This window comes from Schistocerca gregaria, chromosome X (genome assembly GCF_023897955.1).
Source record: "Schistocerca gregaria isolate iqSchGreg1 chromosome X, iqSchGreg1.2, whole genome shotgun sequence".
NCBI lineage: Eukaryota > Metazoa > Arthropoda > Insecta > Orthoptera > Acrididae > Schistocerca > Schistocerca gregaria.
The window spans coordinates 115,895,948-115,915,119 of record NC_064931.1 but is presented as its reverse complement, the minus strand read 5'-3'; the positions used below and the strand labels follow the sequence as shown (position 1 = coordinate 115,915,119).

The window sequence follows — 19,172 nt, the reverse complement described above, 5'->3', positions numbered from 1 at the left end:
CCACGTGGCTCTTGGTCTCGCACTGGGAGGAAGTTTGTACAATTTCTGCTTATTGGGAGACGAAGTGAAAGCGAGGCCGTTAATTCAAACCAGGCAGAAAAAACATAGATATTGCCAGTCTCAGGCCTCGTGCTAAATCGACCTTCCCAGGAAATTTAACAGGGACAAATTGTTATGTTTTTCCTGTTGTAGTTTTATCACTATAGCTTGTGCATTGAAAAGCATTAAGAATACATATAGTTTTACCAGAATTCCTGTGTTTATTAATTCGCTTTTGCACCCAGCCAAAATAATAGATTGCCTGTTGCTATACCGATCCATCTTGCAGCCCATGAATCGAGCCCCGGCCACATTGTTTCAGTCCAACCCTGCAAATACACTCCTGGAAATGGAAAAAAGAACACATTGACACCGGTGTGTCAGACCCACCATACTTGCTCCGGACACTGCGAGAGGGCTGTACAAGCAATGATCACACGCACGGCACAGCGGACACACCAGGAACCGCGGTGTTGGCCGTCGAATGGCGCTAGCTGCGCAGCATTTGTGCACCGCCGCCGTCAGTGTCAGCCATTTTGCCGTGGCATACGGAGCTCCATCGCAGTCTTTAACACTGGTAGCATGCCGCGACAGCGTGGACGTGAACCGTATGTGCAGTTGACGGACTTTGAGCGAGGGCGTATAGTGGGCATGCGGGAGGCCGGGTGGACGTACCGCCGAATTGCTCAACACGTGGGGCGTGAGGTCTCCACAGTACATCGATGTTGTCGCCAGTGGTCGGCGGAAGGTGCTCGTGCCCGTCGACCTGGGACCGGACCGCAGCGACGCACGGATGCACGCCAAGACCGTAGGATCCTACGCAGTGCCGTAGGGGACCGCACCGCCACTTCCCAGCAAATTAGGGACACTGTTGCTCCTGGGGTATCGGCGAGGACCATTCGCAACCGTCTCCATGAAGCTGGTCTACGGTCCCGCACACCGTTAGGCCGTCTTCCGCTCACGCCCCAACATCGTGCAGCCCGCCTCCAGTGGTGTCGCGACAGGCGTCAATGGAGGGACGAATGGAGACGTGTCGTCTTCAGCGATGAGAGTCGCTTCTGCCTTGGTGCCAATGATGGTCGTATGCGTGTTTGGCGCCGTGCAGGTGAGCGCCACAATCAGGACTGCATACGACCGAGCCACACAGGGCCAACACCTGGCATCATGGTGTGGGGAGCGATCTCCTACACTTGCCGTACACCTCTGGTGATCGTCGAGGGGACACTGAATAGTGCATGGTACATCCAAACCGTCATCGACCCCATCGTTCTACCATTCCAAGACCGGCAAGGGAACTTGCTGTTCCAACAGGACAATGCACGTCCGCATGTATGCCGTGCCACCCAACGTGCTCTAGAAGGTGTAAGTCAACTACCCTGGCCAGCAAGATCTCCGGATCTGTCCCCCATTGAGCATGTTTGGGACTGGATGAAGCGTCGTCTCACGCGGTCTGCACGTCCAGCACGAACGCTGGTCCAACTGAGGCGCCAGGTGGAAATGGCATGGCAAGCCGTTCCACAGGACTACATCCAGCATCTCTACGATCGTCTCTATGGGAGAATAGCAGCCTGCATTGCTGGTAAGGTGGATATACACTGTACTAGTGCCGACGTTGTGCATGCTCTGTTGCCTGTGTCTATGTGCCTGTGGTTCTGTCAGTGTGATCATGTGATGTATCTGACCCCAGGAATGTGTCAATAAAGTTTCCCCTTCCTGGGACAATGAATTAACGGTGTTCTTATTTCAATTTCCAGGAGTGTAGAATCGAATCGATGCTCATTGATCCACAGCATTTCTCTTGCGATGAATGTTTATGTTTAGTCTTGCAGATGAATCGCACAGTTACATTAATATGGTGAACATATTTTATTCTGTTATTTCAGGTAGCTTTCGGTGCCATGAGTTATTAAGTGAGCTCAGGTGGCGGACGAAAAGCAGTACTTCCTTAGGCTTTTGACGTAAAATTATACGAAATAATATGCTAGCTGTTTATGTAACATCCAGTAATGCTTGCCACTGGGCACCCACAGAAGAATAGAATGAGACTGTAACCGATTACTGTGTGTGGCTTCGGTCGATGCTTGAGCAGGTAAACAGGTAACAGATAAAGAAGTTACATATAGTTACATACATGTGACGAAAAGAGTTAAGGTACACACTAATATTTGACAAATAAATGATATGGATTTTCTGAATCTTTCTCCATCTGAAAATCCCCTGTGACTGCTCTGATTGTGCCCATCGTTGTTAACGTGGTCTATTGCCGAACAAAATTCGTAGTATGCACATTTTCATAATAGCTCACGAAAGTGAAAAGATAAACTTCAGTCGGAGAGTTATCACAAAATGTTTTTAAAACTGATTACTTTGCAACCATATTTATCCGTCAAGGTTCCGTAAAGCCTGCCGTATAGGTCTAAATCACTTAAAATATTAGTACAAAGGAACTATGGTTATAAATTGCTTGCATGGTTCTGTCATGTATAATTAAATAGAATTGGTATTTTTAATAATATTAATTGCTGTTGTTTAATCAGTGATTATTACAGTTATTCAAAAGCAGAGATTTAACCGATAATCGTGCAAGCAAATACAATAAATTTGTCTACAAGAATGTTTAAAGCAAAAACAAAGAATAAATGCAACTACACGAATGAAAGCTTTCATTAATTTAACAATATGAGTGTCATGAGACTACTGAAATGATGAACGTACAAACCGCAATGAATGAAACATCACTCATTAAATAATTTATGATGGTTCACGCCTTACTGAAAATTAGAACAGAAAGGAGACAGATGAGTTTTGATAAGAGTGGGCAGGTTATTGCAAAAGAAATCCATTAAGGCGAGAGTACAGCAAGGTATTAAATTCACATTTATATAGATAACTGATGCAAATGCAAAATATTACACATGATGCGCCATCAAAACTTGGATTTACCGTAGCATGGTTCGAATAATGCTTGCAGCAGTACTGCTATATGCTGTATTTTTGGAAATCTAATTTCATGTATCATTATAATTTTTAGCAGTCTGACATGCTCATAGATAATATAAATTGCGTTTTATGTATCTTTCAGCTCTGTTTTCTAATGCCCACTATCTTTCCTAAAGTGAGTTACATTTTACTGAAAATCGCCGTTCTTCCTCTGGAAGCCTTTTTTGGTAAAAATCTCGAGATTTTATGTTTATGAGTCTCCGTTACGATTGTGGGTAACGTTAAGAAAAAAATTTAAATGGATCATTTTTCAGTCCAACAAGAAAGAGACTGATGTATATTTTTTTCTGTCGGTAGCCTGTTTCAAACTATTTATCTCCCTTCAGGATTCTACTTACGTTGTCCGCTCTCGCTTATCACCAGAAGTAAGATATGTTACCGCACTCACTGATATCTGAAACAGCATTTGATTTACTCCAAACAATTCTTCACAGTTAAAAGTTAAGGCAGACTGTCTTTCAGTCTCCGTTGTCGTACAACTTGCTGCTAATTCAATTTATGTTGCTTAATCTGTGATTATTATAATTCTTTAGTTTACTGTCTTCCATGAATTTTATTCAGTTAGCGTTTGTTAAAATTTCTGTCTTCTGATATTACGCACCATTGTCTTCGACAGAAAAGCGACTGGAAGTAACATAAATAATGGGAATCCACAGACAGTAACGCTGCTGTATTTTGCTTTTTTCAGTATTACTGATTAAGGGAAGGTAAAATTATTTTTGATTTTCCCATCACACGTCTGTGCACACATACAAAGGTAGTTTTCCGTAGGAAATACGGCTATCGGCATAATTAGCAGCTCTAAATATTTGAAGCATTGCATCCCCACGTAGAGCGTACGCACTGGCGTAAGGTTGTCTTCGTCGAACGTACAGTCAATGTATCTGATAATAGTGGGCAGAGAATAACACCAAACAAACTGCAAAAGTTTTCGACAAAAAGCTTTTTCGGTTTACTGTTTTCTATGAATTTATTTTCCATTAGCTTTCGTTAAAGTTCCGATCTTTTGAAATTACGCTCCATTGTTTTTGACAGAGAAGCATCTGACAGTAACATAAATAATGGAAATCCATAGACAGTAAAGCTAACGATTGACCAAAAAATCCGATATTACATCGTCGCTAGTTTTTATTTGAAGACATAGCATCGTTTTTCGCATCACAATGTAAGATAACAGCGCTTGAAGCACGTCGGATGGCCAGCTTGATGTCGAAATGGAGCACGTGACTACTATGTTCAGAACAAAAATGGCTGTCGAGGACCTCCCTTAAATCAGTTTGTGTTATGTGGAGGAATATCCTGTAAAATAAGACGAATCATAAACAGGAGAGTGATTATATCGGTGTCAAACTACTTAAGAGAAAGAAAAAACTGTTGGACTCTGTGATGGATAGTCATGTTCTCAGAGTGTTTATAATAATCCGCTTGCGTGTGGCAGTGATTACGCGATGAAGAAAATCTGCAGTGCCTAAACACAGCCTCATAAGTAAGTTAACGATCTTGATTACGCAGATGCGGAAACTGGTACATACTTTAAATTAACGTGAGTCTGTTAGTAAAGAGACAGTGGAAATTTGATCTTTGCAGACTGTGTGAATTTTCATGCATCCATATTTTTCCATACTATGGAAATTTCTGCTATCAGGTTGACATTCAGAATGCATTAATATGACAGTCCTGTAATCATGCTGCAGATGGCGACACTATTATCAGCCTATTTTGAATAAGTCTTGTCACTCATGTTTCTATTTCTTCGCTTAACATTATTTATCTTCATTTACTATATCGTCTTTTTGAATGTACTCAAAACCCCCATCACCAACTGATACTTCACTTTACTATTATTATAAAAAACATTAACCCTGTGCGTACATTGGGTATACAGGACTAGTTACAAATGCTATCTGTACTGAAACTTTTTATGTGACGTTGTATTAATCCGACCTACTTAATACTCCTTATTAAATAAAAAACTGGATATACAAAATTACCTCTGTCAGGAGCTACGTAATGTTATGGAATAATAAGTTTAACATCTGCTGCTTCCTCACTATAGTTGTGTGGAAATAAGTTTCCATCAGGAATGCTGGTAGTATGGGACGAATAGAAATGGCTACGGTATACTGTCGTTTGTACCAACGACTCTCCTTTGACAATGCGAATAACATTCTGAGCCTGTGCAGTTTCGAAGCTATTCAGACTTCGTATATACAGAAACTTAGCGAATTAATATTTGAAGACGGCTGTTAATCAGTCGTTTCAAATCTAAACTGTCTTAGCGTTGGTATTAAACCTTATCGTTTTACAGTTTTAGACTTTTATCTCAGGGAGATCTTGTATTACTGTTAAAACTTATTTTCAACCTGTCTTCTTGAAGTCCAAATTATATAAATGTGTGCTATTTTAGATAAGTGCTTCGTAATTTGCTAATTCTTCATTCTTTGTCTTCATTGATTTTATAACTGTGTTAACGTTTTTATACGGCAGTTTGTTTCACATATTAATTCCCATTAATATTTTTTTATCATTCAGACAATAGAAGTTTAATGTGTATTTATGCGTATCGCTGTTAATACACACACAGAGGCTCTACTAATCTCGTCTTTTGGAGACCCATGACTCGTTTGTTGAGAAGTTTCTTCTTTCTTTATGGTTTCAGATTTATCTCATATACGTTCCAATTACTTTTATCTATATCATATACATTTCCATTTTCCTGGACGAAGGCGATCTGAACGTTGCTGAAAGTAAGGTTTTTGAACATAATGTTTCGTTGCTTGCTCATTTGAGACATTCAGTTAAGGAAAGCAAATACTACTGTTCTTGGTACTCTCTTTCCACCGTCATTCCTAGTGTTTACTTACAGTCAAATGCCTGGAATTCTTCTTCTATAAATGGAATTGTTGAAGTATTTTCCACAAGAGTCTTTATTTACAAATTATTTATGAAACTGATGAGATATATTTAATGGTTACGTCCACAAGAAAAGTTGTCTGACGTTTTGTGCTGGCTTCTTATTTCTTTCTATCGTCACATTGAAACGTCTGAGAACATTCGATACATCTGAGAACACAAAATTGTAATAAGCGTGTTCCTTGAATCTTATTTAGACGGCACGATGCATGTATGCAAGACATACAATACATTAATATGTTTTCTTTCGTATGTTTTAATAACGTATGTAGTTGATCCTGAAGTAATCCATTTAACTATTTATTATGAATCATTTAGCAAAGACATCTCTTTGTCACACTTGGCCTAACAATAATCTTTATTGTTCGGTCATTCTACAGTGGAAGAGTATTGCATAACCTACTCTATAGCGTGGAAGTTAACAGAGAGATGGGTTTTCAGTGGTATTTTAAATGTCGGGCCTGTCACACTATATATATAATGGCACACGAATAATAATTACTATCACGATTATAACGTCATTAAATGATCATGACAGAACACCTCCCATTACGAATGGTTACAGAAACAGGATAACACAAAATGAAATAAAGGAAGACAGAGCAGTAACTTTCGAATTTCTACCGTGGATGTTACTGCAACACGATTCGCGTTTGAATTTGAAGACATGGAAGCACTGATAATTTATTGTTCATGCCAAAAATATTGTGCCTGCACTTAAAATATTAAGCATATTTGAGATTAAAACTCTGCAATACCATGGGTATAGTGAATGATAGATTATGAATTTTGTGATCTATTGAAAAGCGCATGAATGAAGTAGTAACAGGAATTTTGATTAATGATTATGTGCTGTAGCCTTTCTATGTTCTTTTTTTAGAGACTCGTGAGGCAAATTAACTATATATAGACTGAATTGGAGACCACGAAGAGATCTGCTGCATGTGACAAGAAATGCTACAGGGGTAGACTGGAGCGCTCACCCCTCTTCCTTCGATCATGTGTTCCGAGTAGAGGTCCTTGATGAGCATATCCAGTGTGCGTTCACGTTTCTGTGCAAATGTTGGCGTGTTGAAAGCTGCTTTTTCACCGTTGATCACTGCAACACACATGCAACTCCCCTCAACGACTTCGAAAGACACGGGAACAATGTAGGCTGCAGTTTTGCTGTGGAAAAATAGTGCTGACGAATTTGTACATCATCCAGGAGCATCATAGGTAGTAATTTCCGCTTCAGTTGTCATCGAGTATAGTGTTTAGGTGAAATAGTCATTGCATATTCCAAAACAACTGGAAACGAAATTACAGGAATAATAAATATATCGTGTCTGGTCGAAAATATCAGCTTATTTTTCTGATTATATGTTGTTTTCCTCGAGGAGAAATAATGATCTGCGCTAGCGTCAATCGCCTTCCTGCAGTTTTATGAGAACGTAGCATTGGAGCCAATAACATACTTTAATTTTTAGCTAGTGATGAGAGCTTGCTGTATCAGTATTGCTAATATAGGTAGTCCCGTTGAAAGGATTAGCTTTTCTTCCTTTTTTTCTTACTTCTGATATAATAATCAAATACATCAAAATATAGAGCCTTTCTTGCTAATCTTTGTCATCGACGTTTGATGTTGCACAGTAGACTGTAATTATACTTATTGGTACAAATTATGCGACGCCAAACATGGAAAAGTCACACAAATCAGACGTGCCAGCTTAAAATTATGAGATTTTTAACAACAGCGTAACTGAAACCTTATTGCTTCACAGGTATGACTCCAATGGGCTTATGACGAGAAATAGCTGTTGAAGATACGCAAGACATTATCTTCAAAAAGTCGTACATTTGATGAGTAGCTGTCTAATAAATGACGGCTAAAATCCATAAGATTTCTACGCTCTGCTGAAGGTCTATCGGACTCGCAATAGCTTGTGGAAACAGAGAAGTATCCTCTTTCTCGTTAGTTGCACCCATTCTCATATCTCCTACCAGATGACATGGAGAAATGATGGACGAAAAGGTTTCTTAGAACCATACGAGCCAAAGTTACTTGCTCATGGAACGCGTCAATACGTAGTGCACAGAATGCTGATTAGAAAATTGAAGAATTGAAAGAATTGAAGAACTAATAAAACACAAAAATACGAATCAATAATACATTACAGAGAAAAGTTCTCAGCTACTGCAAGGAACTCCTGTACAGAACAGAACTTTGACTTGAATACTTGGGGTGTATCACTCAATCTTTTTCAGTTCTGCTGGAAGTGTACTGAAAAGGAATCCTGGTGAATAGTGCACACCTTTTTGTACAATGACTAAGGAAGTGTTATCTAAGTGTATGTCGTTTTGCTGTGTCGTATTCACTGAATAAACGGTGCAGCCTCTTCTGAATGAACCAGTGCTGCCAACATCAAACGTCGGGACGAAATATTTGCCCAGGGACGGCAGAATTAGACTTCCGAGACACATGATCAATGGTCTATCTAGTGTTTGCGTCAGTCCGGCCCCCTGTTTCTGGGTGGAGATACTTAGTGAGAGCACAAAGTGGCCCAAAATATTATACACTGAGGTAACAAAAGTCATGGGATAGCTATACGCAAATACACAGAGGGAGACAGCATCGCGTGCACGAGTTATAAAAGGGCAGAGCATTGGAGGAGTTGCCATTTGCACTCATGTGAAAAGGTTTTCCATGTGATTATGACCGCACAACAAGGATCGACAGACTTTGAACGCGGATTTGTAGTAGGAGCTAGATGCATGGGATATTTCATTTCGAAAATTGTTAGGGAATTCAATATTCCGATATTCAAGAGTGTACCGAGAATACCAAATTTCAGGCATTATCTCTCACCACTGGCAACGCAGTGATCCACGGCCTTCACTTAACGGGCGAGAGCAGCGGCGTATGCGTAGAGTTGTCAGCGCTTAAAGACAAGCAACATTGCATGAAATAAATGGTTCAAATGGCTCTGAGCACTATGGGACTTAACTTCTCAGGTCATCAGTCCCCTAGAACTTAGGACTACTTAAACCTAACGAACCTAAGGACATCACACACATCCATGCCCGAGGCAGGATTCGAACCTGCGACCGTAGCGGTCGCGCATGAAATAACCGCAGAAACCAGTGTCACGTACAATGAACGTATCCATTAGGACAGTGCGGCGAAATTTGGCGTTAACGGCCTATGGCAGGTGACGACCGACGCGAGTGCCTTTGCTAACAGCACGACATCGCCTGCAGCGCCTCTTCTGGACTCGTGACCATGTCGGCTAGACCCTAGACGGCTGGAAAACCGTGGCTTGGTTAGATGAGTTCCGGTTTCAGTTGATAAGAGCTAATGGTAGGGTTCGAGTGTAACGCAGACCCCACGAAGCCATGGACCCAAGTTGTCAACAAGGGCTGTGCAAGCTGGCGGTAACTACATAATGGTGTGGGCTGTGTTTACACGGAATGGACTGGGTCCTCTGGTCCAAATGAACCTATAATTCACTGTAAATTGTTATGTTTGGCTACTTTGAGACCTTTAGCAGCTATTCATGGACTTCATGTTCCAACACAACTACGGGATGTTTATGGATGACAGCGCACCATGTCACCGGGCCACAGTTGATCACAATTGATTTGAAGAACATTCTGGACAATTCGAGTGAATGGTTTGGCCACCCAGATCACCCAACATGAATTCCATCTAAGATTTGTGGGACATAATCGAGAGACCAGTTCGTAAACAAAACCATACACCAACGCTTGGGCAATTATGGACGGCTATAGAGGTAGCATGGCTCAATATTTCTGCAGGGGACTTCGAAAGACTTGATGAGTTCGTGCCACGGCGCGTTGCTGCACTACGCCGGGCAATAGGATGTCGGACACGAAGTTAGAAGTATTTCGTGACTATTGACACCTTAGTGTGGACTGGAAGTAGGCAAAGTAAACAAACATTCGTGTTGCAGTGTTACAGATAGTGGAGATTATTTGATAGGGAGGATAGCACTAGCTCTTGAACTGAGTGACTACATTCAGACAAGTTTTAACTTTTACAAGAGTTCCGTTTCAGAAACTGTGGAACATGGGACGTGCTTTTGAAATGTTCTGAATGCCCCTTTCCTTGTATCATGGATGACGTGACACGGGCGTCGCCAATTAATCTCGATATATACAAGTTGTGGTCAGTACATGTACCGAGTGGCTGTAATTAAAGTGCAGCGACTCGCATGGGCCCTGTGTGGGCTGTAGTTATCGTATGAAAGTGAAACTTGGTAGATATTTCAATGCGTTAATGCAGAAACGATTTACGCTGGAAAAAATTAGTTCCAATTTTTCCCACCAGGTGCGAATCTGATGATGTGAATGCAACAAAGACGAATAGAAATGTTTCTATATGTCATAGATTAGGAACTGGAAATGAGCAGAGAAGGTCAAGCAAGTGTGAAAGGCATAACGTTGCTTTTATTATTAACTACTATTTACACAATTTGTTCTGTATGAGCAGCGGAGACGCGGAAGAGAATGTGTACATAGCCAGACTTTCATCTGGTGGCCCTAATGTAGATATAATTATTTTCTAGCGTAAATCGGTATCGCATTAACGCATTAGCATGTGTTTCCAGACAATAATTATAGTCCACACTGGAGTACCTGCACTTAATTATTCCACGAGTATTGCAGGGATGTTTTAAGAAACGTAAATTCGTTAGTAGTGCGTTGAAATGGTATTTTCGGAGGACTTCGAGAACAGATTACTGAGTACTGCGGCGAGATTTAGCCAGTGAATGAAGTTTAGTGACGGAACTTTTAGTGGATGAAGATATTGCGAAAAAAGATTGTGTCAGTCAGAAGGAAATTTAAAAATTGAATTGGCTGCAGTTACCCAGAACTCTAGAAACACTGTAGACGTACTTCACCAAATTTTCTATTTTGATGTTTCGATTTCACAAACATCGTGGAGTAACATTGTACGATAGAGAATAGCTAACAGAACAAAAACAACTCTCATCCACATCTTCAATTAGCTACTTTCAGTTATGAAACTGCATTATTTGTAGCGGAAGCACAAATTCAAACCTTGAATCAGAAATGGTAACTTCTTAATTTACTTCAGTTGTTGACTTCTCACAGTGGAAATACCGATGTCTGCAGTTGATCACGACATTCGAATACATAGAAACTGAAGTACGGCAGACTAAAAATAAAAAAAAAGAGAACTTGTAATGTGACGACTTAGGTGGATAGTTTTGCGAGAGAATTATAGACAAGAAGCTAGGCAGTTTGAAACGTAAGTAGAGGATCATTCAAACTAATGAAACAAATCCATTTCTTGCAGTAAATCACAATACTGCCGGGAGAGTCAGACATCGAGAAGCAGCCAGTCAGCAATGACACAAGGCTTGGAGTGAGAGTTGCCGAGAGGTAACGGACCAGCACGCTGGCCAGCAGAACATAGCTCACTGTCAGGGACTTGAGAAATGACTACGCCGATACGTATGCCCACTCGCCACTGTTTCTCTCGGAAGACTAATATCCTACATTTTTCAAAAAGATCGATTGACTGTTTTCCGTTCCAAATCTTCCGTATACTTCCATTATATAGGAATTCCGTTGCTGCCGGAATGTCCTGCATAACATTAATGCCTTCTTTTAAAAGATTTGCGTTTCTAGTACATCAGTTCAAATAATTTAGTGAGATTCTGGTGCAGAAGTGCAACTGTCATTGTGATCCATTACTGATCGAGTGCACAGACGTATTAGTGGAGGATCACATTTCATCAAGTTCGTGAACGCTTTAGTAACAATTTAATTTCGGTGTGGCCGTGCGGTTCTAGGCGCTTCAGTCTGGAACCGCGTGACCGCTACGGTCGCAGGTTCGAATCCTGCCTCGGGCATGGATGTGTGTGATGTCCTTAGGTTAGTTAGGTTTAAGTAGTTCTAAGTTCTAGGGGACTGATGACCACAGCTGTTAAGTCCCATAGTGCTCAGAGCCATTTTTTGAACAATGTAATTTGGTTTTAATGACAACAATTATTTTGTTTTACTTTTGTAGCTTTCTGTCCACATTGTTTTCAAATGACAACATAGGGTTTAACCTCATAGATCAAAATAATTTTCTACTAAGCAATAACATGAATTAGTGCCAAATATGAAGTTTCTAGTTTCAAAACAATTACGTCCACTTCAGGAAATACTTGTGGAATAAAGGAAAAATACATTTCCAGAAAAGATAATAAACCAATAACGAGCGTAGCAAATGCGAGCAGCAACAGCAGAGAAATGGAGCAGTGATGTATGGTGTGCTGCTAAAACTAGCAGACAGTTGCTTCGTTTCGAGATTCCGTGCCTTTAGACGGCTACTGTTGGGTACTCATGGAGCAAAAACCTCAGGATAGATCCAGTAGCTGAATGTGTATGTAAGGGAAGCATTGGTAACTTTATTAGTAAAGGTGTAGTGAAAAATCCAATGTAAACAGTAGCACACGCAAATATGCTGAATTAAATATAGGTTTAGCTGCAAAACCTTTCAACATTAATTAGTATCAAAGCCAAAATTACGACTGCGAAACAGTTAATTGCATCAACTTTGTAGCCTGCGCTGTTAACTTGTCACTGTTTGTTGAAATGAACTAACTGGCAGTGTCCGTGTTTGCTTCGACAATCAAAGGAAATGCATGTAGTCTTTGTTATTTTATGGCTCTAATGGTACAAGGGCAAGGTGAAAATTCTTGACCTTGTGCAGAGATAGCATTGACAACGATTAAATGATTGTTTTTGTTACGTTGGTAAATGTTGCGTAGTAATATAAACAAAGTCTCAACATGATTTTCGAAATAAGTTAATACGCGTGGCTTTCTGAAATATTTGTAATGATGTGTGTTTCGTTCCAGTGTTATCCACTGTAATACCGTATCGTTATAAAATACTTTATTTCGGACGGTTCATCGCCAAAGGAAATTCACTCAAGGTTTCTAAGAAGTATGCACCTTCATTTTCTACAGTCAATAAATGAATTGTTAAATTCAAATGTAACTGTCCTTCTCTTGAAGGTGTGCCAGGTGAAGGATGACCAGAAACTGCAACAAGCGATGAAAAAATGGAGAAAGTGTACAATGTGGCACTGGAAGATCTCCAGTTAATGGTGTAGGAGTAGCTGATGGCACAAGTATATCAAACTAAAGGGTACGGTACATTTTAACAGAAGAATTAACTATTAGAAAAGTTTTTACGGAATGGATGCCCTATGTCTTGAGTGATAACCATAAGAAAATGCGAAAACGGATGTTTGGGGCGGCATGAAGAGAAACGAGTCGACATGCTGTGCCAATTTATATCAGTGGACATGTCACGATTTAACCATTTCACAAAACAGCAACAGACGATGGATTAAAGAAGGTGCCCGGCAAAAAAAAAAGTGTTAGTTTCATGTATCGCAGGATTATGGCCAGTGTTTTCAAGGACGAAAGGACTCGTTACCATTTACCACCTTGAGAGTACTAAGCAAATGTGCTGGTGCAACTGACTGGAATGAGCGATATAGCCTGGATTGAAAAAAAAAAATCATATTTATTCAAGACCATACACCTGTTCACAAAGGTTTTTTGAAGCGGGAAATTGAGGGTTTCGAAACACGAATGTTTGAAACATTCACTCCGTTTAAAAGATTTGGCGTCCTCTGTCTTCCACCTGTTCCAGCATCTAAAGGGACTGATGCTTCGGAAACTTTTGGAGTCTCATGAAAAAGTTATGACAGTATATTGTGCAGATATTTTAAAATCACACTTCAGAGGTAGAATCTACTCACTTAAGAGGCTGGATAACTAGCACTGACTTAAAAAAAAGAAAAGTAATGGCCAGGTGCGAGTAAAATTCACACTCCGAGGGTTCACGCAAACTTAATTATGTATTCTGACAGTTCCTCCGCTCTGGGAGTCGATAATCTCAATGATTTTTACCTGTTATACGGATTGATACTGGCAAGAAATCGGTCCCAGGAATTCCAAGACTTTGGAAAATGTTTTAATTTTAAGAACCTTTAACATTACAGCGCGCCAGCAATCGTGAATAATTTAATGATTATAAAGAATCGGCGTCGATTGCTAATAGAAACCGGATGTTGACCTAGGTTTCGGCGAGGATAACCACGCCTTCTTCTAAAGAGGCAGTCTTGCCAACTTTCATGATTCTAAGTCAACGGGAAGTACGCTGTAGATTTTAATGAGTGAGTTTGCGAGTGTCAAAATATGCGACACAAAATGTCCAACCTTTTGATTTCATTGACTTAGAAGCTTAACTTTTTTACACCATGGAGGGATCATAGACCTTAGTACCTCGGTGCTACATGAATTTCAAATTGATACGTCTACCCGTGACTAAGAGAAAGGCATCTTAACAGACGGACGGTCGGGTAGGGAGACAGTAGGATAACAAATGACTTTTTTTCGTGTGATGTAACTAGAAATTAACAATTTCATTTTTTCCCTTTGGTTACACTATGAAGACTTCCTTACTGCCAAGCTTCATGATTCTAGGTCCACGGGATATACCCTATAGGTTTTGATGAGTGGGTTTTCGAGTGTCAAAATACGTGACATAAATGGTCGTATCTTTTGACAGCATTGACTTAGAAGATTCAATCCTTTACATCGCTAAGGGACCGTAGACTTTAGTATGTGACATAAATTTCAACTTGATATGTCTAACGATCCTGAGAAAATTGGTTTTTAACAGTCGGACAGACAAACAGACGGACAACTAAGTGATGATCTAAGGGTTTCGTTTTTACCGATTGAGGCACGGAACTCAATGTTTCAATTTTGCCTCGTGTATCTGAAACTACCTCTGATAAACTGGAAAATTTTGAATTGTTTAACCCGCAACAGCAACGTGTGACCGTAAAATGCTGTTCTAAATTGTGTGAAATGGTAAGAGAAAAGTTCTCATAATAACGATAATAATAATATAATGCCAACGATTCAACATGTCTTTCTTGAGGCCTGCTTGGATCTGACATAACAACTGAAATATCATTTGCGGATCGAGACCGGCTGAAAATCGATTAATGATTATAGAAAACTGCAGGAAGAACCAACCCGATCGTGGAGATCAATAAGGGAGCACTCTCGACTATGTGATCTTACCGTTGTTGATTGTAGAACGTTACAATTGTGTCTCTAAGGTTGCATCTCGTTTACCCCTTGACTGTCAGTTTGATGTGACAGGCACATGTGCACACGGCAGTGAAGTACTGACACATGTCGTGCAATATTCAATTTTTAATAATAGTAACATGAAAACGGTTTCAAGGCACCCGTAATATCCGAGAGGACAAAATCCTTTGATGTTGATTACAGAAGATAGTATACACTGTGATGGATCACTAACGATCCATGTGCTCAGATCTATGGACGCAGGGAGGGGTGCAAATGTCGGTTTATTTTGTTGTGTTGATAGGCAGTAAAACACGTAGAGCGTTACATATTAATACTTAAGTGGTTGAGGTAAGAGGCAGATGTTTGGGACAGGACTTAACGTTAAGAAGCATTATTTCCCCAGTGGTTTCGCTGGCCCTTCAGTGTGGAGGATAACGTGCTTGATGGCCGAGAGAGGATGTCTCCTATATTGATGATCACTGCAAAAATGGCGAAAGGCACGCATATGTCCACATAAATACGATAATTACTAAATCCATTACGGACGAGTGCCGATCCAGAGAACGGGAATGTCGCAAGAAAAAGAGACTGTGGGTGTGACTGCACCTAAGCAAGCAAAGGAGGTATATGTAGGGAAGAAAGATGGAAATCACCGAAAGTGGAATATAGTCTGAAGTCTGTTGTGGTTTCCTCTGGAATAACGGTCAGGGTCTTCTGTACGATGATGATTTTTTTTTGTATTGTACACTTATCCGAATAGATTCTTGTGTTTGATAATAGAGGGTATCATTGTTCAGGAGGATTACTTGATCAATAATGAGTCTCATTGGCCAGTTGGTAGTTTATATGCAAATGGAAGGTATAGACGCATTCAGAGCAAAATAAGTGGAATTAGAACTGTAGAAGTTTTTGACATCGTCAGTGGAGAAATGAAATGTGTGTGTAGTCATAAAATCTACCCCAGTGTACGGGTATGAAATTTTCTTAGGCAGAGTGATATGGTTAAGAATCGTATTGGAAAACTTGTTAACCTTGTCTCGTGCGTAATAGGAAGGTTGTTGACTCTACATAATTTTTGAAAGTGACAGTATAGAACAAGGCCACGGATCGAAGTTTGCTGCTGATATATAGTTTCTGCTGGTGTCTCATCACCACGTAGTCACGGCTTTGCATGTTGTGGAAGTAATATCGTAGTTGCGACGTAGTAGGCTGCTCAGCGTTCAGCATCGAAGAAGAAAGAAAATCGCAGTACAAGCATGTTCCACACAAGTTGGTATCGGCTTAACGTGCAGTAAAACCGAATTGTATCTAGTGTACACTAAAGACGTAGTGAACAATTGGTGAATACGAGGACGCTTACAATACCAAAATGCTACTACAGAATAACACCGAGGAGAAGCTCCTGTACCTGGCTGCGGAATACGTGTAAAAATTATAATTGACAGGAGAGTATTTCGTCACTTTGCCGACACCTGGTTGATAAACGAATCACAGTGATTGTTGATGACTCACATTAAGCGAAGAAATACAACCAAGATATGTAATCCATGTGTCCAATTGTCATACACCAAAGAAACGGATTCATTGCAACTGTGATCCTACGAAGTGAAACGAAATTTTTCGAACAGGATGTTACCTCAACATGGTCGTCAATCTTTATACATGAGCTGCCATTACAGGTGGTGGCTGTGGTGTTACGGGCTTGAGATTACTGAATGGAACACACGCAGTTTGCATAGTTACTAATCGGCATTCTATGGTTAGTGGAATAATACCCAGGTTTCCACCGAGATTAAGTCCAACGAGAGAAGAATCACCTCCCAACAAACTCATACTTTTGAGCTTCTGAAACACGACTGCGAAATTTCGATTTAAACAAGAGCACTCCTGCACTAACTTATCACCAGGGACCGTACACAGCATTCTGTCTTGCATTACAGTGTTTATAGTTCTTTCTGTCATCACAATACGAATCGATTAATTCCTCGTCATCAAGGAGGATAAAAAATTTCATAAAATGCTCACTGCGATGTAGTTCTTTCGCCGTGGTTGAGATGAAGATGGCTTACGCCTGTACGTACGAGAATGTGTGAGGGCTGCGGCACAAGAAGGTAGATTTAATATATGAAAACATCTGTGGACTACTTATTAATGAAATTCTGTACTTGGGAAGACATAAATAAAGCATTGAGGTTTACAGCAATATTTGTTGGAGAATAAAAAATGACGAATAGATGTACCTGAGCTATTCTGTTGTTGCGTCATATCATTACAATAGAAAAAACTGCAGGAAGGCGAGCAGACTGCTGCCATATACAATGTAAGTGGCTCAGACCAGCTCACGGCCTATTCATAAATAGACACCGCAGGCGCATGTCTGTTAATGTAGGAACGTTAGTTTTCGTTATGAATCTGTTGCTAACATCTTAGTTCGGACTGCACATCTATTTATTTCCTTAAGCAATAAAATATAATTTACTGTATAATTGATAAAAGCAATCAGTTTTAATAATTCGTCATGAATTCACTATTCAGTTATTAAAGCTGTTACACATTTGATGTTTGTTTTATGTTGCGACGTGCAGTAATGATAATCGCAACATTATCTGCTGGCTATTTCCTGTTCTACTGTAGATTATTTAACGCAAATTATTAACACGAAGGAAACTTAAATAAAAGGAGTCATTCTTACTCTATAGGAGATAATTATTAGTGCACATGCTGTACCACGTGTGAACCGTCCGCCACACGACCTGCGTTTTTCACTCTCATTCCGGCGAATTACTGTGACTTAAGACCTCCTTTACTTTTGATTCCTTCTTTGAGATGGTTTTGTTACTGCTCACTCGGATTGTGCTCGCCAAGTTTCTTACCATCGTTATAAACGTTCACTCATCTTGCTTCTTTATCTTTGTTTGTTCGTTTACTGTGTCTAACAGTGTACTACGGTTGGATAAAAAGTAGTGAAAACACTGTTATAATTCAACCAGACTTCACTGACAGACGTTCTCCGTCTTATATGCCCTCAATATAACAACCCCGCATCTTTATAACCTTCCCCCACACAGGCGGAAGGCGCCGTACGCTGTCAGCGCGTCCATCTATGTCGATGTCTCGCAAGGACCGCCCTCTGGCACGGATGATGTGTCCACGTGTCACGAAGAGGTTCCTCCACTTTGCTGAACAGCTCGTAATCGCACGAACTCATATCGTGTGAATACGGTGGAGGTGCCAGTATTTCCAACTACAAAGGTAAGCAGGAGCTCCTGCACGGGTTCGCAGTGCCCATTCTCATTAAGGGTGATAAGATGCAGTACCAGACGGTGCTGTCGCTTTCCTCTCAGTGGGGGACGATTGTGACGTAATCCTTGTTATATCCACCAATTAACACCCATGTGCGAACAACAAATTTTTATTCGGTGGAGCAAGGCCACCCCTCAATTTTACAAAAAGATAAACTTTCTTCGCAAACAATAGACTTCATCTCCTATCAAAATTTTATAACAAGCCAAAGAATATGCCACCTTATTGAATTGAAATATTAGCAACTGTAATGATTTTACGTTCGTTTGTTGGGTTTTTCTCGACCCTCTCCGGCGGATGCCGAGGAAGTAGACGGGGGCAGAGTCCGGGGTCGATGGCCGGCGTAGCGAATACGTGGCACCTGGACGTTCCGGCTACGTCGAAGTATCTTCCGGGCGGCAGTCCGCGGCGAGTCGAAAGACACCTGTTTCCCTTTCTTCCGGTTATTTAACACGGTGGCTCCAGTCTTCCTCCACTGATTCCGGAGTGATGATTGGCGGCCGTTGGCGATCCCTGACTAGTGGATAGAGATATCATAGTGTGACCATCCGCGCCGGAAAAAGGCTCGTGTGCGTGCGTAGTTCGCGGCTGATTGAATGTTTGGCGGGAACGCCTCTAGCGCCGGCTGGCAGAACGGCCCGGCACTAAGTTCCAGGCGCCGCTTAACTCTGCCACGGTAGCCGACCGTTGCGTTTGTGTGGCTGTACGAGTCACGACAATCCTCACTTTGGTGGGGTGAGTAGACCCAGGGTGTTTCCAATCACTGGATTGTCTTTT

General features: G+C 40.8%; 1 protein-coding gene across 2 annotated transcripts in view; it reads right to left on the bottom strand.

Annotated features, from left to right (window-relative positions):
• The window catches only part of LOC126299380 (GTPase-activating Rap/Ran-GAP domain-like protein 3), a 1,486,407-nt gene that overhangs the window by 97,180 nt on the left and 1,370,055 nt on the right, over positions 1-19,172 (bottom strand). For both annotated transcript variants that reach the window (XM_049991244.1, XM_049991245.1), the window contains exon 14: positions 6,936-7,051. In XM_049991244.1, coding sequence (XP_049847201.1) covers positions 6,936-7,051 — 116 coding nt within the window. The remainder of the gene's footprint in view (positions 1-6,935; positions 7,052-19,172) is intronic.